The sequence below is a fragment of the Phalacrocorax carbo genome, chromosome 9 (genome assembly GCF_963921805.1).
Source record: "Phalacrocorax carbo chromosome 9, bPhaCar2.1, whole genome shotgun sequence".
Classification (NCBI taxonomy): domain Eukaryota; kingdom Metazoa; phylum Chordata; class Aves; order Suliformes; family Phalacrocoracidae; genus Phalacrocorax; species Phalacrocorax carbo.
The window spans coordinates 13336375-13364333 of record NC_087521.1 but is presented as its reverse complement, the minus strand read 5'-3'; the positions used below and the strand labels follow the sequence as shown (position 1 = coordinate 13364333).

Below are 27959 nucleotides of genomic sequence, written 5' to 3'. Positions count from 1 at the left end.
AACTCAAAAAACCCACCAAAAAGTCCCCAAACCACCAAAACAAAACCACCAAAACTCCCCAGCCTAGTACACGTGTTTATCGCCTGCAGGAAAATGAGACTTTTGAAAAGCAGTAGAGAGAAGCCCTAGTGCTTGGATTAATAAAAATTTTACTTCATGCAGCTTAGATTGTAAGAAAAACAGAAATCTGAGGACCAAGGCTTCAGGACTCTTGATGCTATGAGAGGAAAAGGGGGTAGCTATAGGTGTAGCACCAGCACTGTTGGCCTCCTCAGGGTGGCACCCCTGGCTCCTGCTCCAGGAAAGAGGACTTGGACATTTTGTGGAATGTCACTCAAATCAGCCTCCTGCTTGCATGAGGATGCAAGAGATGGGCCCCGGGGCTACCTACTGGCAGCAAGTTTGTCTATAGGTTTTTGACACAGAAATACTGTACTGAAGTTCCACAGAAAAGATCCTTCTGCACAGAGTTCCCTGTACAGATGGATGGAGGTAAAAAGAAAACACAAGACTAGCAGAGTTGAGCTGCACTGGACATGGGTTTCTGATTCCAAGTGCTAGAGCTGGGAATAGCAAGCAGCACTCAGGCACCAGATCCAGGCTCAGAACATCTGGTTTTTGGCTGTGAACTCCCACCTGAGAAGTACCAGGCATGTTGCTGAGAAGGACAGAAGGATAGGACAGTGCCTGGCTGCCATGGCTGCTACTGTAGGGACAAAAAAACCTCCTTTCTGCATCTCACAGGCCCTTTGCTGATCCTGTGTATGGTAATGTTCTTCTGCTCAGGAAAATAAGCAAACTCTCTCAATTGTTCCTCCCTTCCAGGAGCCACTCTAACCACCATAATGACAACCAGGAAACCCTAGAAGACTATGGATTTTGTTACAAGCCTATTATAAATCCCTACAAGTCCTCTGAGCTGCATTATCCACATTTTAAGCCCCTTATTGGTGTAAAGGCATCCCAGCACAACAGTTGTATTGCTACACTCACTGAGTTTGAAGCTTGCAAGACTCAAGCAGGGAATCCAAAGATGCAGGCACTTTGCTTAATACATGTAAGGTCATGTACCTGGGAAAACATAATCCAGGAGTGCAGTACAGACTGGGATCCACCTGGCTTGGAGAGTGGCTCTGTGGAAAGGGACCTGGGAGTCCTGGAGGACAGGAAGCTCAACATGAGCGAACAGTGTGCTGCTGCGGTCAAGGCGGCCAACAGGGTGCTGCATTGCATCAAAAAGGGCATCGCCAGCAGAGATAAAGAAGTCATTATCCCACTCTACTCAGTGCTTGTCAGGCCACACCTGGAGTACTGTGTACAGTTCTGGTCCCCGTTATACAAAAAGGATGTGGACAGGCTGGAAGGGGTCCAGAGAAGGGCCACCAAGGTGATCAAAGGACTGGGAAGCTGCCATATGAGGACAGGCTGGGAGAGCTGGGTTTGTTCAGCCTTGAGAAAAGGAGGCTCAGAGGGGATCTCATCACCGTGTACCAGTACTTAAGGGGTAGCTACAAAGAAGATGGAGACTCCCTTTTCACAAGGAGTCACATGGAGAGGACAAGGGGGAATGGACACAAGTTGGAGAGATTCCAATTGGACACCAGAGGAAAATTCTTCACTTTGAGGACAGTCAACCATTGGAATAATCTCCCCAGGGAAGGGGTTGACTCGGCCGCGTTGGACACTTAAGATTCGGCTGAACAGGGTGCTGGGCCATCTTGTCTAGACTGTGCTCTTCCTAGAAAGGTTGGACTAGATGATCCCTGAGGTCCCTTCCAACCTGTGATTCTGTGATTACCTGCCTATTCAGAAGATGATGGTAAATGCGTCTCTTCTCTCTGACTCTCCAATAGCCAGTTCTCCCCAGTATTGCTCCTTGCAAGTCCTGCTATATCACCTTATGGGTATGAATTCCAAGCACACAATGAGATGATTTACAAAGATCAGAGAGGGAAATCTTAATTCAGATTTATTTTGCTGAGGTTTAAGCTTTTATTTTATATTAATGGGTCATTTTAGAAATAGCCTTAATTTTCACTATTTGAAGATGAAAAATAGATGAAGGGAAGTCATAGTCATGAATATGTTGAATAATAAAGGACTCATATGGTTATACAGCACTGTTATTAGTTAATATTCAGAATAGGCAAAACTACCTACCAATTGTAATGACTGGTGAACAAAAGATAATGACAATATATTTGATTGATATATAATGCTCTATCTACTGAGCAAACTATTAAAAGAAGGAATAGAGTTAGATTAAGAATTTGTATCTCATAAGTAATCCAGCATTTGCTTTTGTTGTAAATTTGGATTTACATGGAATAGAAATTCATGGATTTACATGGAATAGAAATTCAAAAAGTTTTAATTCAGAAACATCCAAACCACATTATCTTTCATGTAACAGACCCATTCCATTACATTCAACTAATATGAACACCTTGATTTTGAATGAGATCTCTCTTAAGCACCAATAGCAGAACACTTCAACATGCCCGAAACTCAGATTCTCTCCTATCTTCACTAAATTGCACCTTCCGCAATATTCACAAAGTCAGGTGATGCCCATGGCACATGTTTTTATGGAGGACACTTGCATCACAGAGGTAAATGCAGACTGCTGGTAGAATATAATGGGCACCCAAAGCACAGTTCCCACAAACCAATACAATGATAGACAAATAGGATTAAAATTTTGTCAGACAGCCTAGCTGACTGAAAATGCTTCAAGTCAGTTCAGAATTTCTGACTCTGCCTCAAAGTGTGGGCAGTCCAGCCCTGGGGTTCAAAATAACATGTTCAGAGAGAAAGGCCTGTAGCCCAGTGGCATGCGCTGTCATCTCGTCTCAGGTTTTTCGCCTATGTCAAGCATTGCCAGTGCTGCAAAGTGGAAATGACACACAGGTTTCCAGGCCTTGATCCTTTCCCTGGGTCATGTAACACAACATGGGAGAGGTCACAGGTGTGACCCACCCCATAACCTGTGGGACAGGTAGGATGTGTTGTGTGATCCTGGCTTAGTTCCGCAAAACCAACCACTCCAGTTGAGCTTGAAGCGAATCAATGGTTTGGATTTTCCTGACTTCTTTTTTATTCCTGTTATCAAAATTTTCCTTGGGGAAATCTAACTTGGTAAAAATTCTGTTTTCTTTTGAAAAGAAAGTTTTCTGATGGAAAACTCCCACAGAGAGGTAGTGACCTCAGAGATAACCAGCCATGTCCAGGACGCCTTTCAGCCTATCTTCTCTCCATCACCTGAAAAGCAACAGCCCTCCTGTTGTCCAGGATAGCCTGGCCTCACCTGGCTAAGGGGGAAAGTGAGCTGCAGAGCTGTCAGGCTCAGAGAAGCTCTCTGCAGCTTGGGTGTCTGTTCTTTGCACTGCTGTGGCAGCAGCAGGGGGAGCGGAGAGGCTATTGCAAGACCCTGCTGCCTCAAGACATGCAGGTTTTACATGAGTTAATGCAGTTAAAAAAACAATAGGCAGACTGGGGGTTCATTTGTAGCAGGGGAGGGGGTAGTTGGAGGGGGAACTTAGCATGAAGCTCTGCTTCATGATCAGAGGTATCTAGATACGGCTGCAGGAGTCTAATCATCCAGGACAGATTTAGAGCCATTTTATAGCAGCATGCACACCTATTACTCAATAAAGTTACCAAACATAGGGCCACCAGATTAAGTACTGTCATAAAAGTCATTAGTTTTTCATCTTTCAATACTCAAGCAGAAAGAAGTAAAGTGGCTGGTCCAAGACCACAAAAGCCTGATGACGAATTTGCCTACTGCATCTCCTGAGCACCTGGGAAATCCTGGGATCATAGCTCCATCTCTGTGATCAAACTATTGAGCCAACGGCATTCCCAGATATCAGAATCAGGGCAAGTTTTTTGATACTAGTGGGAAATGCAATTGTACAACATACACACCTGTATGCTTTCTGCACACCCTATATTGATGTTACACAGCCTGGATGGATATTTTCCCACTTCTTCAGTTAGATGCTTAACACATCTACTGAACCTAATAGAGTTGCAGGATGAACACCTTTTGAAAAGGCTTTTGCCACTCACCATCTCTTTTACATGATCCTTAAACCCTTTTCCCCTGCATGCCCGGGACTGTGCTTGTATAACACATGCACTGCAGCAGAGCCCTGGGAATGGTGCATTTTCTTGACTCAACCAAACTCCGCAGCCTTGTTTGCTGCCCACTCCCCTGGGCTCAACCTTCAGCTCCATAGCTGAAATTGCTCACCCTCAGGCACAGCATGCTCGACCCTCCCACTCTTGGGAATCAAAGCATTTTGGTACCTCAGTCACCAGCCCAAGCTGATGACAGGGTGAGAGAAATCTCTGCTTATTCCTTTCCCCCATCTGTTACACGTTAACAGGCAATCAATTAGGGAACCACAGGGAAAATATGGCTGTGCTGGAGAGAGGGGGTTGGAAGGAAGTGCTCTCCCTTCTTGGGATTAAATCAGCTGACATATCACCCAGGCTGATACAGCCTCCAGTTACTGCCACCCTGCATAGTTTTCTTTTTATTATTTTCTCTGAAAACTCTTCAAAAGTTCCTAGGTATTTTTCTCTCTCTCCAGGTTAGGCCTCTCTTCTGCTCTGCCACAGAGATGCTCCAGTGTCACTCCCATGAGGTGTTAGTTTTTCAGTCTCTTCATATATAAGGAGCCCCTAGGGCTTTGCTTCAGAGTACTACCCTGTCCCTCCATTAGCACCTGGTTGTGCAAAAAGACACACTGGGAATAGGTCCAAGTGCTAGAGGAGAGACAGAGTCAGTGCCGACAGTCAGAAGTCCAAGTAAAAGTTCACATTCAATCACAGGAAATTCAGCAATGACAAATCACAGAAACGCTGCCAGGGAACAGGCCAATATCCTAGAGATGGCGATGCCTTCCACACAGCATAATACAAGAGGAAGAGTCAGTGGGGTAATACAGAGTGATTATTTCCACAGCTGGATAATAGTAAGGTGAGACATCTAGAATCTAATACATTAAACTAGAAATAGTGAATTCTGCAGGGACCTGGGATGAACTGCACCCTGTACTGCTCTGTCCACTCTAGAGCTGAACACCCCCAGTGAAGTAGTGTAATCAGGCCCATTTAATAAACAAAAATAAAATTAGTGCTCTCCCCACATATGCATTTCCTTCATTTCACAGGAGACAAGGAAGTGCTGGTGTGGTGGGTTGACCCCAGACAACAGCCAAGTACACACACAGCTGCTTGCTCACCAGACTCTGTCCCCACCATGATTAGGTAAACTCAATACACTTTCTACTGGAAGGTGAATGATCCTGTCATTTTTCCAGTTAGAGAGTGCAGGAAATAAAGGGAGTATCTGTATGTCCAGGCATGTTTGGTCACATAGACCCTGCTTGTGTAAGTACACCTGAGCAACTACAGATATTGGAGCTTGTCTGGATGCACTCCCACTTTTGGCTATACTGTTATACCTGCCTGTGTGCCCATCTGCACCTTACCTTTGGCAGTCAGGACACAGCCATACACCTCATATATGAATTGTACATGCAGGAGCAATGCACTGCAATTCATCTACACATACATGGGCTGAGGTTTTCAAAACCACCTGAGGAATTTCTTAGTAAGACTGACAAAAATTGGGTATCTCTATGTCCTTCAGTGCCTAAATTTTTTATCTTCAGAGAAGTTACATCTTAATGAAAAGGGTTGGTGGAGGTTAAAAAGGAGGAACACAGAATTGACTCTAATCCAAGTGCCTTGTCCAGCCTTGTGGTGAGGTTTGTATGGAGTCCATGGCCACAGATTAAGCCTGGCAGGACAGAGTGAGAACCCCTCTACTCCTATAACGCTGAAGCTTTCGCCTCAAGGTGCAGACATCTCTAGAGAGATGCCATCTCTAGGCAGAGGCATCCACTCTTCAAACAGGCCTTCAAACCACCCTTAGAGTGCAAAGCATCTCCTTTCCAGGCCTCACTCCACAAGCAGCCACGTTATCAGGGTCTCAGTGCCACTAGCAGAGGCAGGAAGGTCCACTAGGCCAGATGCCCAGATCTGGCAGCAGCCAGGCTAGGAACTTGGCAAAGGTTCCTACCACCACAAAGCCTAACTTCATGTCCACATTGATTTAGAAGGACGAGAGCTGGGCAGGAGGGGAGATGAAGCATGCAAAAGGATAGAGGGTTAGGTGCATTACATTCACCCTTCCTTGCCCCCTTTTATATGGCACGGAAACACTGCAGTCTCAGCAATGTCTAGGGGCGCCACCTCCCTTTTTTGCTATGGAGCAAATGTCTCAATTTCCCTCCCTTCCCACCATACCTTGAATAGTCCTCTTGAAGAAGGCTTTGCATGCTTCACAGGAAGCCACGCCGTAGTGGTACCCAGAAGCAATGTCCCCGCACACGAGGCACAGCCGCTTGGGGATTGCATTGAGCATGTACTCGCACTTGGTGGGCGAGTCCTCCATGATGGCGCTGGCGCAGTCATCATAACGCTTACGGCAGGACCCACTGCCAATCCCCGTGCCATTGAACATGGGTGGCGAGTCTAGGCCATTGGGGTGGCCACCCATGGTGATGCCGTAGCCACCGCTAGCATCGGAGGAGCCACTCGGGCTGTGGTGGCTGATGGCGTCGATGCCAGAAGATGGGCTGGAGGGCTCGGTCTTGATGAAGGACCCACAGCTGGAGGAGAGGTGCCGCTCCTCCGTGGCCATTCTGCCGAGCAGCCTGCAAGGAGAGAGCAAAGGCACTCAGTGGCCTCGTGGCCAAACCCAGCTCCAGGTTGGTCAAAAGAGAGCCAGCCCTCCTTTTCCCACCTCAGTCCAACTCCAGATGTCTCAGACAGTTCAACCCCTCCCCCACCCCAGTACTTCTCCTTCAGGAATATCAGTACAATTAACTAAGAAAAGCCCGCCTACTCCCCACAAACTCACATTAGAATAAAGTCAAGGCTCTTTGTGTAGTTCACAATTTCAGGCTGTTCACAGGCTGCAGTGCTGAGAACGGGCATCAGTGCCAACGAGGCACAATCTACCCAGAGCACAATCTACTCCTGGGACAGCAGAAAGAAACGAGCCTGTCTGTGGCAATCCAGGTGAAAGAGATGTTTGCTTAGTTCAGGATGCGCTGCCCTGGGTCTAAGAAAAAAGTTCACTAGCAGACCCTGCAAGAAGGACCTGCTCAGGTTGTATTTTCATTTGTAATTCAGATGTCTTTAATTAAAGTTTCAAGTTGGATTCCTTCCCCCTGCTTCACTATCATCACTAAAAGATGAGCTTAGCAACTAGAAAGAAAATAATCTGATCAAAAGTTTCCTCCAGCTTAATCTTAAATCTTAATCTTTATTCTATTTACTAGTGAATGGAGATGCTTCTCTCAAATTCCCACTTCTTAGAGAGATGGTTATGCTCTTAAGTATAGGGAAAAGGACTGCATCTTTACCAAATTTGCCAGTTCTTATTTATTGTAGTCACAGATACTCTTACTCTTGATATAAATGTTCAGGCTTATTTTTCAGAACAGTGCTAATTTTTATGACATCTTACAGCAATGAGTCCCAGGGAGTACTTGTGCGGTGTATGAACAAACAAAAATCCCACTTTTATTTGCCCAGGCTGTATCTGCAGCCTTTCAGGCTCCCTGAACATCTCCTGACTCTCCTTCTCAGGAAATGTACTTTTTCCATGTTCTCCTCATTCAGCTCTTCATTATCTATATAATTGTTCTTCACGCAGAAGTTTTTGCAGACCTCTTATCTGCTTCATCATCCATCTCTGAACTTCCTCTAGTCTGGCTATTTCTGTTCAGTCCAGAACAGAGTTCAATGAGCCAGCTCCTCAACAGCATGAAACTGGCACTGCTCCATCACTTCTCCAGCTAAAGGTCTGGACAGTAGTCAAGACAAAGGCATGCCATCAATTACCTCCTGACATTACCATATTTTCAATGTTATTTTCAGCCTATCTATTATATAAGTCCTTACATTGTTTGCTTTTCTTCTCTTTAAATTAAAATCTGAACTGCTACCACTTCTTCAACAGAGAATATCAGCAATTTACTTACTGCGATCCTCAGATCTTTTCCTATGTTGCTACAGTTAATTTAGAATCCATTAAGATGTATGAAAAATCAAATTAATGCCTTCTGGTGTGCAATGCTGTTTCACACACTGTGTTTCATCTACCACTGTGCTGTCCATGCACCCAGCTTTATTAGGATCCTCTGGAGTTCTTCAGTCTTCCTTGATAATTTGATGTCATCTGCAGAGCCTCATTGTTCACCCACTTCCCAGATCACTGACACATTGATCAAACACCACAACACTAATCTTTGTGGGTGATTCGTGTTAACCTTTCTCTTGCTGAAAATTGACCTCTCTTTCTTTTCTGGGTAGGGTGTGTCTACTCTTTCTGTCTCAGATGCTTTTTAATTGATACTGGTATTAACCTGAGAGGCTAAATTTTCCCTTCAGCAAGATAATTTGTCAAAGGCTTTTAAGAAAACCTAAATAAATACGTTTTCCTGATGATATGTCCAAAGAATTCTGACTGACTGGGGATGCTTGACTTTTCTTCTTGGAAGCTCTGCTGGTATAAAATTACCATACCATGGTCATGTGGGTAATTTCTATTTCTATTTCAGTTTCAGCCTATTTACCTGCTATCTGGGGCAACTCCTTCTGCCAAGAAGTCAAACCCATCAGGGGGAAGGACAAAACATTCTGTGATACAGCTGGAGCGCACATGTATATATATCACATCTCTGTGTCTGTTGATATGAATGTACATGTTATACAGCAACTTCACCGTCCTGCAGCCTTATGATCTCATTTGATCCAAGTATATCCCAATTTTCCCTCCCCTGTGTCATCCTTGATATTTGACCTCATCTCCTATCTCTGGGATCGATCAGCCAAGTTTGTTCTTTGGCAAGACTGTTGACCTTGAGAGTAGGAGCAGGCATCTCGCGTTCCTTGGCTGCTTTGCCTGGTGTTACTTGAGAAGAATCTAGAGTTTGGTCCCTCTCAGAGATAGCATGATGAATTGATGAATGCCCATGCTTTGACCAGAGGGTCACACTGGACTAGAGGCCATGGAGCAGTTACAGGAATAACTTTGCAGGTGCATTCATCTTAAATCCCACAGGGCACCTAGACAGATTGCAGATCTCCTGGTGTAATGCCAGCTGACTGTGGAGGAAGATGAAGCTTTGCTAGCTGAGACCAGATCTTAGCATCTCACAGCAAAGCTGAAGGCTGCTGTGCTGGCCAATTCTGGAACCTTTCCCTGCTTGCAAAGTGCATTTGTAGTAAAAACCTGAAGATCGTTGGGCACAATAACCTGAGATTAGGGTCAAAATGGAAGGCAAACCACCATAAAACACTGTTCTGCACTGAGGACCTCCACAGTAAAAGGAGTTGGAGTTGTAATATTAAGGGCAAACAGAGGACAACACTATGAAAAAGGCATGACAAGGAGGTGAGCTGTACTGTCAGGTTCAGTCAGCAGAGTTCAAATCCCAGTTCCTGCCTCTTAAAATGCCCAAAATTCAGAGGGCCTCAAGAGGACCCACTGAGGTATTTCCCTCCACTGAAGAAAAAAAAAGAAAAAAGGAGGGGAGATCAATCTCTTGGGGCCAACTCACTTAACTTACAACCTTAATTAAGGAGTCTTCCCCCCAAGGTAGGCAAACAGTGACTACTAGATGGTGAATCAAGGATACCAACAAACATCCTTACAGATGTAGGATACCCCTACATCCTTACAGCCGAGGATGCTCCTGTTCCCTTCCAGGAGAGAGTAATACACAGTGAGTTCTGGTTAGAGGTGGACAAATGCTTTAGCAGCACAAGTTGTTTACAACAAGACAGATTGAAGATCACCGCTAAGGTGATTCCATTCATTTCAGAGCTTGTGGGGTTTTTTTTCTGGCCTTTGTAAGAACTTGCATAGTTGATTTTTGCTGGGCAGCACACACGGAGTTAAGCCTCACCAGCTCTGACTTTCTGCAAATTTCATTGAGATCCCGTGGTGATTTTTAAACAGGCTCAAGAGCGTCCCCTGGCAATGAAATACATCATCTTGAACTTCAAGAAGAACAACTAAATGTTTTTTTTCAGAGTTCAAAGTGATGAACAGCCATTTTGCTCAGCTCTAGTTACCTTAATAGGAACGTAAAAGGAGAGAGACTTGATCCAAGTCTCCTCCGTGTTGGCACAGGAAACTCCGTTACTATTTCTGTGCCCATGTAACAGGCTTAGAGGTTCTAAATGTTTCGTTCTTTTCACCTTTCATCATCATAGGTCATTCCCTCTAATCCCTTTAGCATCTTTGTGGCCCTTCTCTGGATTTGTTCCAACTTGTCTGGGTCTTTCTTGCAGCAAGGTGCCCCAAATCGCACAGTGCGATGCCACAGCACTACAGGGGAGAGGTGCTCTGGAAAGCACACAGCCAGGCAGACATATGGACCAACTGAGCAGTAGCTTTGCCAGACATCAGATTGCACATCAGCTCACATGATTTGATAGCCACTGGCTTACTGGGACCTCTCTGAACATAAGCTGCTTTTGCCACCGTGCTATGCACAACACAAAATTTGGAGGTTCTCCGTGTTCCAAAGTAGATCCAGTATCATCTTTAAAGCACACACTGCTAATTGCCACTTGTTTTACCAAGCCTGTTATAATGCTCACTTTTATAGCCTAGCTCTTCTTTTTTCTACTCTGATTTTTCTCTAGTATCTTTCAGTTGTGTCAACTGTAGATTTGAGAACTATTCCGTTTACATTTTCCTCCAGGTCACTATTGAATATTTAAAACCAAAACACTGCCCTTTTGGACACCACCTTTGCAGGAGGATAAAGAATGTCTCTAACCCTTCTGTTTACACTCTGTCATCTAATCCATGATTCATTTCACAGGATTTGTATTAAAACCAATTTGATCTAATTTCCCTAATAAGATCTTGCACGGCTTTGTGTCAAAAGCCCATGTATGGTCTAGAGACAGTCTATCCACTGCATTCCTTTTTCCCCACTAATTATCTAATTGTATCAAGAAAGGTTGTTGTCTGCTGTACTCCTGTTTCATAAACCCACTGCTGTTTATCACTAACAATGTTGTTAGCCTTTACATGCCCATAACTGCCCTCAAACAAGCATGCTCTGGTCTCAGTGATTCTGCATGTAAATAGACAGGTTTAGACCAAGTCGAGATTGCACTTTAGGTTTTTATCCATTAGTATTATCTCCCTCGGGCAGTGATGTTGGGTTAATGTTACAAGTTTCTCCAATTCTTCCCTAGCCTTTCATCTTTTGCTATTTCTCTATAATGGTTGGATTGCTTATGTGTTTAATGCTCTCTTGAGAACAACAGCAATAAAAAGAGCGGGAAAGACTGCTAGATGGACAGGACCAGAAAGGATCAAAAGATTAGTGTTATAAAATCAAAGTAGTAAATATTGCCCCAATTTTTTTTTCTGCACTGCACGTGTAAATGAGATCTGCATATCATGCCATGATGCCATTTGGGCAACACAGGCTTTGTGTCCTTTGTGGGCCACATGAGAGAGCTTTGCAACCCACAGCTGGCTGACAAACAATATAGATCAGCTTCTCAAACACTGACTGTAACTCCAGTAACAAGCCAATTTTGTCAGGTGGTTTTTTTTAGATACAGAAGACAGAAATAATGTTTTCCAAGTGGCAGGCTAGATGTGACAGCTGCAATAACAGCCAGTGTAATTTTAGGTCACATAACAAAGAGTTAATGTCATGGAGCTGAGACGCCCACACTTGTTGGTCGAACTGCTCTTACCATGGACAGCTCACACACATGCTCCCAGTCCTGCCTCCCCACTCGGAGGACACCCGCCACAGCGCTAGGGAGGCAAGGGGTCAGCACACCCACTGGTTTCTGCTGCTCTCCTACTCATTATGGATTTCAAATGAGAGAGACATCATTTAGAGACTCCTTGTCTTTACTGACAGCTCTTCTCCACAAAACAGTCCAAGAAAAATGGGATTTGCCAATATGCCACTTTACTCCTGGACAGTGGATACCTGTGGATAACTCAGCCATACCAGCCACAGTCCAAGAAGCTTTTCTGGGCTTATTCTATCATACAGGAACACACAGGGCAAGCTTCATTCCTCTGTGGGGGTAGGCAAGAGCTTGGGTAGTACATGTCTGATGGACACGATCATAAACATAAATCACCAAGTTACCAGTGCATAGGCTTTAGAGGTTTTTTGTTTAAATCACTGTGTTTTGCATTGTTATAAAGGACAAGAGAGCAGAACCTCAGATCAATCTACATATCTTTCTCTGGAGTGCAGATATGATTTCTAAGAGGTCTGTCATGTTTGCAGTGGTGGCTCTCTTTGGCTTGCATGGGTTATGCTTCTGTTCTGTAGAGTATAGCAAGCCCCCGACAGCCTGTTTGCAAGGCATTTGTCCATAATACACTCACACAAATACTACATCTTTGGAACAAACATAAACCATAGCTTAGCAAAAGGCTGATGAGCTTGCTCTCTAATTTGGAGCAGAAAGCATTGTGTGACTTCTACTCCATAGCATCAACCTGTAGTTCACAAACCTGGAATGCCAGGTTGTAACAAGGTCTAACTGTCAGCATTTTATTCTAAAAGAGCTACACCTTCCTAATTCCAATTACAACCATTTTCTGTTGCTTTTGGCTTTGCTGGGCATCTTGACCCGGTTTATTTTGTAAAAAAGCATCATGCTTGGCTTGCCTTTCACCTTTGCTCTGAAGAGAGATACAGAATATTTTTTTTTTTAATTTGCTTTATAATTTGACATGGGTCAGGGGAAGAACTTTTGAGTGAGGACGCTGAAGAAGCTGAAATTAAAATATGTAAAGAAGCCAGCATAGCCCCACAGTTCCCCAACTGCAAGAGCCTATCTAGAGACCTGTCCCCAGGGGTCAGTTCCCCGGTATTCCTAAAGGGAGCTGGGTTATATGAGATCTACTGAAGTGTGTTGCTGAACAAGACCAGCTCTCCCATGTAGACTGGAGGAACGTATTCCTTGCACAGCAGGGGAGATGGAGGCCTAAGCTGGGCTTTTCTGCAAGCTAAGGAGATGGAGACAGCAAGTGCTCATATTATGGCTCTTACACAAATAGTATTTGTTTGTCTAATGCTCAGGAGCCATTTTATCTCTTTGACCCATTGCATAACCAGAGGCCAGTTACATATCAGTAGATCTTCCCTAGCCCAAGTTAGCTCACGCTGATAAAAGATGCTGCAGCAACCTGTCTGGAGGATGCTTAATAAATAAAAAAGGTTTCTCATGGGCAGAAAAGCATTATGGATTTCCTACTAGCCTTCATTCTTCTCATTCTTGTAATCTCTCTTCACCCTTAGGATGACTCTTGTTAGTAAATGGTAAGAAGTATTATACAGACGAAGTGACAATTAATCTGGAGGTGTGACATATATTATCAGTTCACTCTCTTATTAATGCATTGCCTTTTGAAGGTACCTTGACCTCTGGTGTACTAATGGCACTCCCTCCAGAGTGAATTGCTTTAGCACTTGAGCTGATGCTTCTTGCTCATACTTACTGTTGATATCACAGCAAAACAAGGACTGGGATTGACTTGCTGTACACTATTTATCCAAATTCCACCACCACTCTTTCCCCCTCCATGTTATCATTGTATGTTTCACATTTCCACTTCTGCCACTACTTCTACATCTGCAAGACTGCTCCCACCAGTTCAACAATTTTGCCTGCATACAGCAAAGCTGCAACTCAATCCCTGTTGAAATGCTCAGCTAGACCTTCATTTCTTCTTGAATGTCTTTCTTTATACTCTGCTTATCTAGGGCACTTATAATCTATATCTCTCTTAGTACCTTCAGTGTCCTTCAGACACACGTGAATGAGACCCACACTACATGTTCAGTAAAGCACACTTCAAACACTTGTATGTCAGAATTTTGCTTCCACCCTTTTCAGCTGGGCAAGGAAAGGAAAACCTCCAGCACTGCCATTCATATCACATTTATTTTTGCATTCCAGCCTGATCCCTCATCTGATCTCATATAGACCTTTTCTTTCACTCAGTACTCTCTTAGCGTTTCTGAGAGAAAATTGCCACCAGTGCAAATTCTTCAGCCTGCACTTCCTTGCATTTTAAGATATCCATTGAAGGCACCCCCTCCCTTCAACCTTGCCTACAATTCATGGTGAACAATGGCAGGAAAAAAAGAGAGACCCAGAGGTATTGCTTAATTCTTCTAAGTGTTTGAGGCAGGAGTTAGGATGGGAGATACTTACAAATCAAGGACATTATCCTAGAAACAAATGTGATGAGAGACTTAAGAATTACCGTTCCTTTAAGAATACTAGTTTACTGAAAGGGGACTCTAGGTTTATTCAGACTAAATCTGAACTTGTGTGTTCTCCAACCTGGATGCATTTAGGAATTCTCTGAATTTGACCTGTTAATTCTTTTTTGAGGGTTCCTGTTTCTTACACTTCAAAATTTACAGTTGTACCGGGACACTGCCTCCTTCTCCCACCCTTGCCAAGACCATCCAATCCAGACAGAACAGATGGTCTTTGCCTTGATTCCACCTGTAGCTCTTGGAGAAATCTATAATTAAGTGCCTCATCATTAGAAACATTACTCAAAACCACACAGATCCTCAAAAACTGACTGAAATTAGTTCCACATAAATTACAGCTTGGAAAATAACAATGGGGGCAATTAGTGCTTTTCAGTTTGAAATCTTTTTTTATCCCTGACCCTCTGGAAAGCATTTCTAAGATGATACAGTAGCAAAGCAAGGTAACAGTGTGAGAGCAAACATTGGGTCTGGAATAGGGTAGATGACCCAGAAACACTGGAAAAGTGTAGAAGTGGGAGTAAGTTGGGCTGTCGGTGAGGATGGAGGCACAAAAGGAGAACTGCATGGGTCAAGGACAGACAAGAAACCTATGCTACTCAGTGAGGCTGAGATACAGCACTTGAACAAGCAGAGAAAGGGAGTACATGACAGAGGTAACTGTAGACAAGGCTCCTCTCAAGCTAATGAACACCACAGGTTTGAAGAGAATAGGTGATACTTGGAAACACCCAGTTTCCTTCTGCACACCTTAGACTGCTGTAATATACAGGATTATCTTTAGCTACCTAGTTAAGATAACCTCAATGTTCAGTTTTGCCAAGTCTTTAAAACCCCACCTTTGGTAGGTATTTAGCAGATCTCTTACCACACACATATATTAAGTAGCCACTTGTAGCTGACCTAAATTCCAGCTTCAAACCCTAATGACTTGTTCTAAATCCACTTCATTCATCCATCTTCCAGACTGTTTGTCCCCATTTCCTTTGACTAACAAAGTAGCTTCCAGTCCACTAAAGCCAAGCCTCACCTGACGCCCCACGGTGTCCTGCTTTCTTACTTGCCTGAACCAAGAGATGAGGAGACCACAGCCAACAAACCATTCTTTAGACAGAAAACTAACAGAAGCAGCACATCATTTTGCCCAACACTCTAACTTGCACATTCATTTCTCTAGATTAAAAAAACAAAACAAAACACCCCAAACAAATTCTAAAGCAAAATACTTTTAAATAACCTCCATCTTCCTCCCAAACTGGCATCACTGTTTGAAAATTTAACTAAATGTGATTACAGAAAAACCTACAAAAATATTCCTTTCTGCCATGGTGAATAGATTATCTCCTCGTCCTAGGAAGTTTTCACTTTTCCCTGTTATTATTTTGGGACATGAAATAAAAAAAAGCAAGCTTGCAAGATTTTCAACCTCAGTTTCACTTCCCATTCCCTGTCTTTAGCATCCCTACTCACAAACAAGCAGAAGCCAACAGGCAGACGCAGCAAAGCAGACAGACAGGCAGCCAGGCACCCACAAAGAAGACATACAGCTGCTTCTACACTTTCATATAGTACCTTTGTGAGATACACTTAAATGTTACATAGCTTTATTCTGTAGGGCATCTGTATATAGCAGGTATGCATATGTATAATAAATTTATTCTGTAAATATACACAAACCCCTTCCTCCCACACACCCTCCCACATCTCTCCTTTCCTCATTATGCGGATGCACCTAGACACCATTCCAGCAGCTTCGCTATAGAAGCCAAACTATGACTTCATGTTTCCAGACCATCATCGTGAGTGTTCAGATCTTAATAGCAAACCTAATGCACTAAAGCAAAAAAAGCAATCAAAAATACACTGCCTAACTGAGCTACGTCATCAACAGTCTGCACCTTCAGACAGCCCTGTGTCTATCAGAGCATAAGAAGGAGAAGACCTCACATGATTTTACATATGTCTGCACTCTGTCTGATCTTGTATTTAAGAAGTGTTTGTTCTCTGTCCAGAGGTCTGGAACCCTTTGCAGATGCTGCTAGGAGGGGGGCTGCCCTCTTTAAAGAAGGGACCCAAAAAGAAGCAAGTTTCAGTAACCGACGGCCCAGTGTGACCCAGCCCAGCCCACCCTGCCGGCATGTCCTCCCCACTGCGCTTGTTCCCTTTGCCCTTGGAATGCTATCACTTATTATCACGCTGACTTCTCCAGATGGGGCATTTTGGCTATTGATTTGATAAATAAACAGCCTGCTCGCTCGATCAAAATGTTATTTTGCATTTCAATTACTGTTCACTAATGCAACCTTCATCCCGCCAAGAGCGCTGCTGGCAATGACACTCGACCTGGCACAGGCGTTTGCAAGCAAATTCGGCAGGGCCTGCTGCAAGCACCTAACGGGATTACCAACCTCCATTAGATGCATAGAAAGAGGAGGAGACAGACAGACAGTACTGGGCTGAAGGGGAACAGACATGTATAGGACAGTACATATGAGCAACCTGGACAAGGGGTAGGGATAGGCAGAAGCACAAATCCATTTACAACACAGCTTTGCCAAATATTTTGACAGTGGGAGGTCTTGGAAGCTAAAGACTTCCCCTCCACTGGACAACCTCAATAGCTCATCACAGATAGACTGAGCTCACTGTGTGTGAGCCATGCAAGAGTTCAGAGCAATAGGAAATAAAAATCAATGTCTGTGACAAGCCAGCAGTGAGCACTGCAAACCCAACAGGGCAAACAGGGTCGTTTCTAAAGCAAGGTCTGGAACCTAGCTCAACTGGGGCTCAGTAGGGTCGAGAGCTTGATGCAGGATGCTGTGTGTAAACCTGCAGGGAAGAAACCATCTTAGTCCTTGCTGGATTCTTCAGTAGAGTGGGAAATGTGACTGCCTTTGGAGAATGTGGTACACCAAGAAATGGTCATCCAGAGGTGTTGGTAAGAGATGGATCTTTGGCAGGTGTTGGTCTCTATTAATTCAGCACTGTTTACATGAAGGAATCCTTTGCCAAATCTCCAAACTGGTTTCACTCAAACCCTGTCTACTCTGGGAAACAGTACAAATAACAAGTCAGTGAGCAGCCACCAGCAGTGAGGTCAGGCATGACCTCACAGTTATGATACCGCTTCTAGTCCCAAGCTTTTCTGGTCATATGATGTACTTCACCAGGTGGGTCATTTTGCAGCAGACTCCTACTGCATGAATGCACCTTTGCCCCTTTTCTTTTTCCAACCTAAATTCCTAAATGAAATGTAACATGTATCTCAAAATGGCACAACCATTTACCAATGCATGTAAATGGTCGTCAGTGCTTTCACCACCTCCTGCGTAGTGTGTCTGTGTTGGACTTCGCTCCCAGGTAACAAGGTAATATAAATAGTCAAGAAAATGCATTCATCTCAATTTCCAGAGATCCTCTGACAAAGATCTTTTGCCAGACCTGGACAAATTTTTCCCATTTAATTACCAGACAACATCTAGACTGAAACTGCCAGTCATCTATGAGTTAAAAATAAACAAACCTGTGTAAGACCCTGACATTATATAAATGAAATGCTAAGTATAACACACTGAATGAGATCAATGTGATGCATAAAGACAGGATCTATAACTCCACACACTCACACTTCATCTGCTCTGTGTGCCCAGTCTCCCAGTTCCCTCTGCCCTTGGCAAATTAAGCCTGTGTCCCACACCCATGTCTCTCTGGCCAGGTCTATGCTGTAGACCTCACTCTCACAGATCTGTCTCTGTGCCCATCCTTTCTCTGAGTCCCCTTTTGGGAGCAGACTTTCTGGGAACCATTCTACACCTAGATCACATCTCTCCCCAACCACTAGGCATCCATGCCCCAAACACAGCCTAAGGACCCATATACTTGTTATGCCTCCTAGTCACTGGCTCCGTACTTATGACACGGGGCAGTGAAGCACAGTGTAGTGAGACCTTAAAATGAAGCCAAAATGCCTCAAAGTCTAATTCCAGCCTCAACACTAATCTTCTTGTAGACTTCAGCAAGTCACTGCAGCTCTCCAAGACACTGCTTCCCCAGCTGAAAAGCAGGGACATGGTCCTGAATGACCTACCTCTCAGGAACATTGTGAGAGTTAATCAGCAACTATGATTGAAAGAATAGAGCGTGTAGATGAGTGTGCCTAACAGAATGATGGACAGATAAGCCTGCTGCTTACATGATGGCCTACACTCCAGATTATCAGCAGAATTTGAACCTCTTCCTTCAGCACCACAGCTCAGAGATCTATCTGTGCAAGTAGGGTGAGTAGTTAGTGTTTTCCTGCATGCAAGCTAGCCAGAGGAATAAAACATTGGCTTCACAAATCTGTCTGTATTATGTGGACCAATTCTGACCTCCTCCTGCATCTGACTGTACTCTAAGTCCAGTCCCTCTGACCCAATCTGCACAATAACCTTATCTCTAATACTGCCTAATCCTGTCTCAATCTTCCTAGGTGCTATTTCACACATAAACTGCCTCTTGACCACACCTCCATACAGCTAATTTTTCCTTCTTTGCAGTTACGCTTCACTACAAGTTTTTCATCAAAAACTCATTCTGTTAAAAAATGCTATTCTGTTTTATTACAGAAACTAAGTCAATTTTGGCAATGTTTTGTGCTGTAAGATTTTGAAAACTCTAAAGTAAATGAGATGTTTAATTTTGCTTTGTTCTAGCACTTTGTTTAGCCTGTCCAGTGCTGCCTCATGTGTTCTTTGACCAATCATGCACTGTTTCAAGAACATAATGAAAGAAAATATTGGAAGTTTCCTCAAAATAAACTTTATTGGAACTTCCACTCTGCTTAAAATTTCAGGGTCCAGCCAGATTTGGGATGAAATAACATTTTGAAACAACAAATATTCTGTGAAACAAGATTCTAATTTTCAGGCAGCTCCAATCCCTGTATCTTCCACACAGCCATCTGCTTGTGCTTCACTCGGAAGGTCTTTTTTCTCTATTTATATGCATTGAGAAACATGTATGTTCTAATATACACATAAACATTTTGACACTTCTGGAAATTCAAGAGTACCAGTGAAGCTGTGCCATCAACTCATATAAAATGGTCATCCTCTATTACTCAGTCCTTTTACACAGTAGGGATTAACCATGTGTCAAGGAGCATCCTGCAGCCAAAAATCAGCCCCTCTGTTTTGAAAGCCGAGTGCTGCTGGAGAAACCCAGCTCTGCTTTTCCATCTGTTGCCACTTAAGCTTTACCCCATTCCTTCTGCATCACAGTGAAATCACTGCTGGCATGTGATCAGAAGCTCCGAAACCCTGGCTCCCTATCAACTTAGAAAAATTGACCTGGACATTTTACCCACTTTGATGAGACCTTGAATGAAACTTCTTTCTCATTCACTCATGGCAAGGAGTGCTACTTCTTAGCACCTCTCTGAGTCACAAAACAATGCTTCATTTTACAGCCTGCTGAGGAAAAATTCTTGGAATTGAGTATAAATATGTTCGCTGCCATCTGAACCCTACCCAGTATTTTGTAGCTACAGTGGAAATAAATCACAAGTAGTTGGGACAGTCTCCTATCTCTTCATTTAAGCTTTGATCCAACTACTATTGAAATTAAATCATCATTTCTATTGATCTGAACAGGAACAGGACCTCAGCATCTGAAGAGTCATCTGAATGTTGAAAAGTGCAGCTATCCCATGCCCTTCATCGGATTTCTGGAGACTTGTCTTTTAGTGTTAAACCACCCCTTCTTCAAACACACTTTTATTTCAGATGTTCCTGAGAAGGAAAGCAAGATGAACAAATCTTTCCCAGTAGAGGGCTTTCTCAGAAATCTCCACTTACACTAATAAACACTCTTCTCCTGCCAGTCACACTGCCCAGATTGATGGCCCTACCCAACCATTGCAAATCATGGGGTACAGTGAATCTATTCACACATCTCCATCTCTGGGTGACATCCACTGGCCTGAGCATTGCTTGGAAGCCACTTTGCTGCCAGCTGTGACAGGCTTGTCCATCCTGAACACTTCACTCTAGAGAGGAAATTCAGCAACAACAGACTCCCTAAATAGATCTCTCTAATAGGGATTCATTATTTCCTCGGATTCATCCTAAGCTGATAAATAGCCCAAGCTCTAGGTGCCTCTGACAACTGTCCTGCTTGCAAAGAGGAGGTAAATTCTGTCTGTCTTCAAGCAGCCTTCTCACTTCCCACTTTCCCACCCTGAAAATAGCATTATTCTCAAAATAGGATGAAATTAAAGAACCCAAGCTGCAAATCAAAAGAGCTTCAACTAGCAAAACTGCCTCCCATCCTACACCGACCATGTCCCCAGAGAGAATTCCAGTCCATGGGGTTAACAGCAGCTACTTTGTAGAAAAATCACTGCTCATCCCAGCTACACCTGAACTGCCTGTTCTGATTTCCTGAGGTACTGGTTGCAGTGCTGCTCACCACTTGTCATTCACAGCAAATCTGGTACAGAAGAGGCTGGATCAGCAAGGGAGCCACAGAGGCTGGATTGCAGTGCTGGGTGAGGTTGTTCCTCACTGTGCACAAAGCTCGTGCAAACATGAACATCAGTGATCGTTTTCCTATTTTTTTTTGAGCATAATTTAGCTGAGGTGTTTAAGTTCCTGACAAATCTGCAAACACTTTAAAGTTCCTCTGTCCCTGAAGAACTGCTGGATAGAGGTTCAGACCATGAGTTGTTGAGAGAGTGCCTTTTGATATGCTCCTTCCAAATATTAAAAGGAGACTGTCAAATTTGGTACAGCAAAACCCTCACACAACTGCAACAGGAGATCCTTCCAAAGTGACTCATGGTCTGAAATCCTGCTGGAAGGATACACAACCAGTCAGACATGGGAAAAGGTTGTAAATATGAAGCACATTTCCTGCAAACCTATAGTCTTTGATCAGTTTGGAAGACTAAAACAAAGACTGAAGTTGTTCTGTCCAGCTTCAACCCTGAACAGTGGAAAACGTATCTGTTTAGCAAAAGTACTGGCTTGCAAATCAGAGCTATTATTCAGGGCTTGTGGACTTCTACCAATCCAGATAAATGAACTTTGGTCATAGCTAGTTAAAAAACAGCAAGGCGGCACATTTTAAAAAGCCACTCTGCATTACAACCCCCCCCACGTCACATTGTGCCTGGAGAAGCAGGGGCTGAAACAGCAGTAGAGAAGAAAGGGGAGTTATGGATTCTGGTGTATCCCGTCAGAGCAGTGTTTATTCTAATCAATCAACTGAAAAAATAGCAGCTGAGAGTAATTATTAATAATCAAGTAAAATTGGATTATTTCTCTGCACTGCAGTGTTGTCTGGATGGGGAGGCTGGTGTAGAAATAAAGTTCATCAGAGCAAGCTACTGAAATAAAATTGCTGACCTCAACAGTTCATCCAAGAAGGTGGAAAAAGGAACCTCAACTAAGCATGTGGTATACTATCTGCAGAGCATGAAGGCTAACAAAAATAATTACTCGAAGGTAGCTGAGCTTACACATTTGAATCAAGTCATATATCCAATTGCATATCCAAATGACAGTAGTCAGACCTACTGCCAAAGCCTTCCATTTCTGAGGTATCTTTTTCTGATTCCTCGTTCCTGAACGTATAGTCAGCTCCCTCTTCCAAAATGCAATGCTTGAGAGGGCATGCTCAAATTTTTGAATATGTTGTGCACAGCTCTCTGCTGTGGTCTTGGCTGATTTTATACTCAAGCAACGGAACGGAAACATATATCATAAAGGACCACTATACCAAACATTTTGCAATATACTCAAGTCAGAAAATTTTATGTCACTGTGCTTCAAACCACCATAACATGGCATTGCACAGGTGGTCAAATTCTCTAACACAAATACTGAATTGCAGCTACAAAACACGTACTTTTACTGCAAAAACAATGACTCAGTCAACTTCATTCATAAAGACATAGGTGCAACTATATTAGTCATTTGTGTCCATGAGTGCCTTGTCTATGCCATCACACGTGCATCTTGTAGGTACTCTGCAAACACAATTTAGAAGACTCCATTTGAAAATGTAAGTCAGACATTATATTAATGGCTAGACTGGGTATAAACCAGTAAAGCTCCCTTGCAATAAATGCCAATTCACAAAATTTAGGCAGCAAGTCCTAGAACACTATACTCCTGGCAAGAGGAAATACTACCCAGCTTCAAGGGGAATACAATACTGCTACTGAAGGAGGCAGAACCTGGAGTTTGCTGACGTCTGTGTGGCAAGACCTCAGCCATAAAACTGAATTAACACAGCAAACATTTTGTTTTTAACAGCTTACTAAGTACATTTTCAAATTAAATATTCACTTCTATCTTGAGTATTTCTATAGGACCAACAGAATCTAAGATGTGTTACTCCCCCATTTTCTTTAACTATTTCTTAAATTAAAATAATCCTTTATTTAAATGGGGCCAGGCGAAATCTGGAATTCTTCCCCACCCCCATACTGTTGGATCATACAGAATGCTATACAACCCCCCAACACATATCATACAGGAATAAGGGATCTGAAGAGTGAAGGTTAGCTATAAAGCAGGCAGAGGATGCACATATCTATTCCACTGAGTCTAACGATCCCCAGGGTAGGCTTTTACACATCACCTGCAGCAAAACACTGCTTTTACTGTCCCACCACAAACACCAGCTGTGCTGGTCTATTTATCTCTTTCTAACAAATTTTTTTCTATTTTAGAAAGTAAGGAAGTAAGGAGGAAAGAAAAGACATGTGGTTTAATACTGTACTTTGAGTTGGATCAGTCCTGAAAAGTTTTGATAGTGTGGATCATCTACCAGGGCAAAAGCATACTATTCCTTCTGCAATGCTAGAGTCTGCTTTAGGCACCAGCCCATGGAGCAGGATGAAGGAATGGGAAGAAGAGAAACAGTTCTGGATAAACAGCACCTCAAGTTCTCTCTGCTCGCATGGGAAGAAAGGGTTAAGCCTGCTTTGAGGTTCACTTTGTTCTCCATGGTTTGTGCAAGGCCAGCAATCAATCTTCTCTCTTTCCTCCTTTTTTTTTTCCTGGGAACCACTGCTGGAATATCATGCCCAGGATCTTGTTTAAATCCACAATTCTTCTCCATCAAGTCAATTCTTTCCATCCTCCCCCAAGGCCCCCCCAAGACACCCCCTCCCCCTCTCCCCGAAAAGGGGCCTTCTGAGCTTGTTTTGCTAATGTATTCTCAAACCAAATTAGGGGCTCTGACTCTCGGTGAAGTTCGTGAGTTAGTTGCCGCGATGCACTGAATTAAAGATACCATCTCGGACTCAAATCAGATTAGAGCCCACACACACACATGCAAAAGCCCACTTTCTAATCAATTTTATAAAGGGCCTTCAGCAGAGATACACTAATGGTATTGAGCTAAGATCTTTAAACTAAGTCTGCAAGAAGTCAGTGGAGATAAAACGCACGCTGTATTAAAGAGAAAGCTCTTCGCTGTGCCCTTCCCACCAAGAACCCTGTGCACATTGCAGGAGCACCTCAAAACACAGAAGAGGTCTCCTGAACCTGAGATGTTCCCTCCCATCCTCCTGCCTTATCTTCCTCCTTCAGAGCTTTAAGTTCTTTCTTTTATTCGCTTCCTGTCAAGCTGTAGCAGAAGGTCCCTGCACAGAGGGCAGAGGACACGGGGGAACTACAGAGCCCTACTATGTGTTAGGAATTAGACATAATGAGAACATGTGAACACCTTAAGGCCTGTTCCATGAATCTGTAAGGGGGTAAGGTGGACAATCAGCCGACCAGGTTCAAGGGGAGATTCTACTTCAACACAGGTGCCCTGTGGTCACACACAATACGTTAGGCGCTGCCCTGGTGCTCAGCACATATAACTGGGATGGCAGAACAGCCACATCCTGACAGAGATGTGACTGAGTGTGTGGTAAAGGGCTCCCTTTAGAAAGCAGCAGCTGCACACATCTGGCGTATTCACATCCTTCTGTCTTAACCTCTCTCTATTTAGCAGTGGAAGTTCTCATCTGCCACGGCACATTTCCCCCTCTGAAACCAATGTTCTGGTTTGAAATGTGGCACCCAGGAAAAGAAGAGCAAGAAGATATAAGAAGAAAATGTTAGGTAAGATTGTCCACAGAAGGTGACTATGAAGGGGAAGCAGAAGAGAGTTTATAAAAGAAGCTGCAATTGATGATTTAATAGCTTGTCTGTTTCTCAGAAAATAAAGCAATCTGTGAAGACTCTGGTTTTGCAAGGTTTTCTGTGTCAGACTGGGCAGCAATCTTCTGCTCTGTTTTAATATTTTCAATAAAAGCACCTCAAAACATTTCACACACATTAGAAAGCCCAATCTCAGAAACCAACATCAGTTTAAATAACTATTTGCTTTCTAAGACACTGTTTCTAACAAAAGGGCAAGAAGAGAACACTTGCTAAGGTAAAAGAAAATCTGTGTCTTAACAAAAATCCCTTCAAAAATTGAAATTCCTCTTTAGCTATGAGGAAATATACTGCTTAGATCCTCAAAAGTTCTCAGATGATCAGAATGTTCTTCATTGCTGAAACTCTAGTTGGCAAATTGAATTGTGACATTCTACATATGCAGCAAACTCCCCTGAAAAATCCTGACAAAAATACATCAATTACAAAATAAATTTCTTTGACCAGCAACTAGCTGACATACACAGAAGCATAACAATGCACTAGAAGAAATCACTTCAACTTTCACAGGGCCAAGCTTCAGCAGCAGGATCCTTCCCCTTGGTTTTCAGACAGGTGACAGTTCCTAGAGTTTGGAGGGACACAAGTGGCCTCCTGCGGCAAAGAAAACCCCAATGATACCTTTTAAGGGGCTGCAGCCACAATCTTCCAGCAACTTGAGCTCTGCTCACTGTTAGCATAGAACAGAGAGGATGGTAGGTGCCTTTTCAGTGCAGAGGCGCAGTACACAGAGACCACGAATCCCAGCCTGCTGTGCTCCTTCTTTATCTGCATGGCCCAGAATAAAACCTCTAGTTCATATGAGCTGCTCCTCCATATTTACTGCATGCAGGATGACATCCAAAGGCTGTATGAAACCAGCAAGTGCCCTTCTGGCCACAAGCACCAACCTCATCCGTCACCCCCTCACCAGCTTTCTCTAAACAAAGTAAGGGGACCTCAGCAAGAGAACCATGGCAGATACCGGGTCTGACTGTTCTACACAGAAGCCTTGCTGAGCAAAATTTCTCAGAGGTGAGATGGGCTCCACTTTCCCTGAGACAGCTTCAGGCCTCACACCACTATGGAGTTTTACAATGGTCATGTGCTGAGGATGGTGCCAGTTTTCAATGCAATTAACCTTTCCATCCTAATGAAATGGCTCTATTGGCTGCGGTGGCAGCAAGGAGCCCCTTGACTCTGGCAGGCTCCTGAGGATGGGTTATCGAGGTTGCAGAGCATTACTGCTCCACTTCTATTTGCAGGCTGCAGCTAATCGATGCCAGACCTGAAAGGAGTAGGCAATGCCAGCCCCAGCATCGTACTCCAACATCATATTGATCCCTGGGAGAGGGGACTTGGGTCTGCGCCCATTGATCTGCTGTGTCACAGGCAGCGTTCTTCCAGGAATGTACCCTGGGCAGCTGAGGCACGCAGCTGGAAGAATGGGGAAAATTTATCTATGGGAAAGCATGAGGGCTACCCCAGATGTGATACAAAGGCAGCAAACTGCCCTGTGGCTTAGGAAGATCCAGATCTGGGATGGAGCCTCAGGCTTTGTGCTGTTTTATTCTCCTTAGCTGGAATAAGACAGGCACAACAGCCCTCCCAGCATGGATGACAACTACTGTACCCTGAGGGCTGACAATTTTGAGTCATGTTCCTCCTTTCTAGCTTTTGAGCTTTGGGAAGTGGTGGTGGTGGGGAAGGGGTGGGGTACAAATCTGGTATTACATGATAAGGCCCTAGACATGCACTGCCTGTGCAGGGAGAGAGGGAGAATGTGACAGGTACCTTTACCTCCCACATCAAGCCATCCTATCAATACAGCCTACAGGGACTTCAGTCTTAGAGTTCTGGAGAAGTACAAACCTGACCCACATTTGCCTATGAGTTTAACAGTCTCTGTTGAGACTTGCCATGCAATGCTTAGTCGATCCCACTTCTTTAATTCAAACCTGCCACAGACATGTCACCAAATTCAAGCACCCAACATTTCAGAACCTAAATTACACCCTTGAAAAATTATTAAAATGGCTTTAACATCAGGAAATTCTGCAAATAAAAATACTGTTTGTTTCAGTCTTCCGGGTTACTTACATGCTCTCAAGCCATGATGGGCTCCTCACTACAAGAAAGACATTGAGGTGCTGGAGCGTGTCCAAAGAAAAGCAGCTGGTGATGGGTCTAGAGCACAAGTCTTCTGAGAAGCGGCTGAGGGAACTGGGGTTGTTTAGCCTGGAGGAAAGGAGGCTGAGGGGAGACCTTATCGCTCTCTACAACTACCTGAAAGGAGGTTGTAGCGAGGTGGGTGTTGGTCTCTTCTCCCAAGTTACAAGCAATAGAATGAGAGGAAATGGCCTCAAGTTGTGTCAGGGGAGGTTTAGATTGGATATTAAGAAAAATTTCTTCACCAAAAGGTCTGTCAAGCACTGGAACAGGCTGCCCAGGGAAGTGGTTAAGTCACCGCCCCTGAAGGTATTTAGAAGATGTGTAGATGTGGTGCTTAGGGATGCGGTTTAGTGGTGGACTTGGCAGGGCTAGGTTAACAGTTGGACTTGATGATCTTAAAGGTCTTTTCCAACCTAAACAATTCTATGATTCTGTGATACCAAACTTCCTTCTGCAATGCTGAGGGCAAGGAATTTGCATTAAGAAACAAAACCATAACAGGTGCATCACTTAACTTCAAACAAAAGGCCTCTTATCAAATATTGCAAGACTACAGACTCCTCCTTTCTCCATCTTTGTTGCTTTTCTTCCTTCAGTAAAGCTTGCTTTTGACTGCACTGTTTAGCATCATTATTTTCACACACCTTCCCCATTCTCTTTTAAAAACTGTTGCTGCATTTTTCAAATACTCAGTGTGTCATTCAAACTTCAAAAACCACATAAGCCCAGAAGTGTTTTCAATGTTCCAGTGTGATAATGACATAGCCGGGACACATTCAGGACTCAGCTCCATGTTGAACTGAAACTCCAGTTCCTTTTTGTACACTCACTCATTGTAAAATAAAAAGAGGGAAGGAGAGCTACCGACCAGCTGACCTTAGGATTTTTGAGATGTGCTGTCCATGTGCACCTTCCATTTTCTTGCTTTACATGTAGACCTCATGGAGCAGCACACGCTTCCCACAGAACTTCAATGTTCAAAGGCAGAGGGGCAGGGGACAGAACATGCATATGCAAAATGCATTGTGAAGAAATTTAATTATTTAGTTAACATCTTTAACAATGCTGGGCTACACACATTCTGTGTGACATCCAGTAATACCTGCTTCACCTGGAGGTCAATCTGGAGCATACCATTATACACGACGACAGTCTTTGGATGTAAATCACTGAGGTTTTTTGAACTTTTGGCTATAGGAAAGAGAAGTTGAAGAAACCT

General features: G+C 43.6%; 1 protein-coding gene across 1 annotated transcript in view; it reads right to left on the bottom strand.

The window, feature by feature from the left end:
* ESRRB (estrogen related receptor beta) overlaps window positions 1–27959 on the bottom strand; it is a 134719-nt gene that overhangs the window by 39423 nt on the left and 67337 nt on the right. Inside the window, exon 2 of the mRNA XM_064460448.1 lies at window positions 6325–6734. Coding sequence (XP_064316518.1) covers window positions 6325–6734 — 410 coding nt within the window. The remainder of the gene's footprint in view (window positions 1–6324; window positions 6735–27959) is intronic.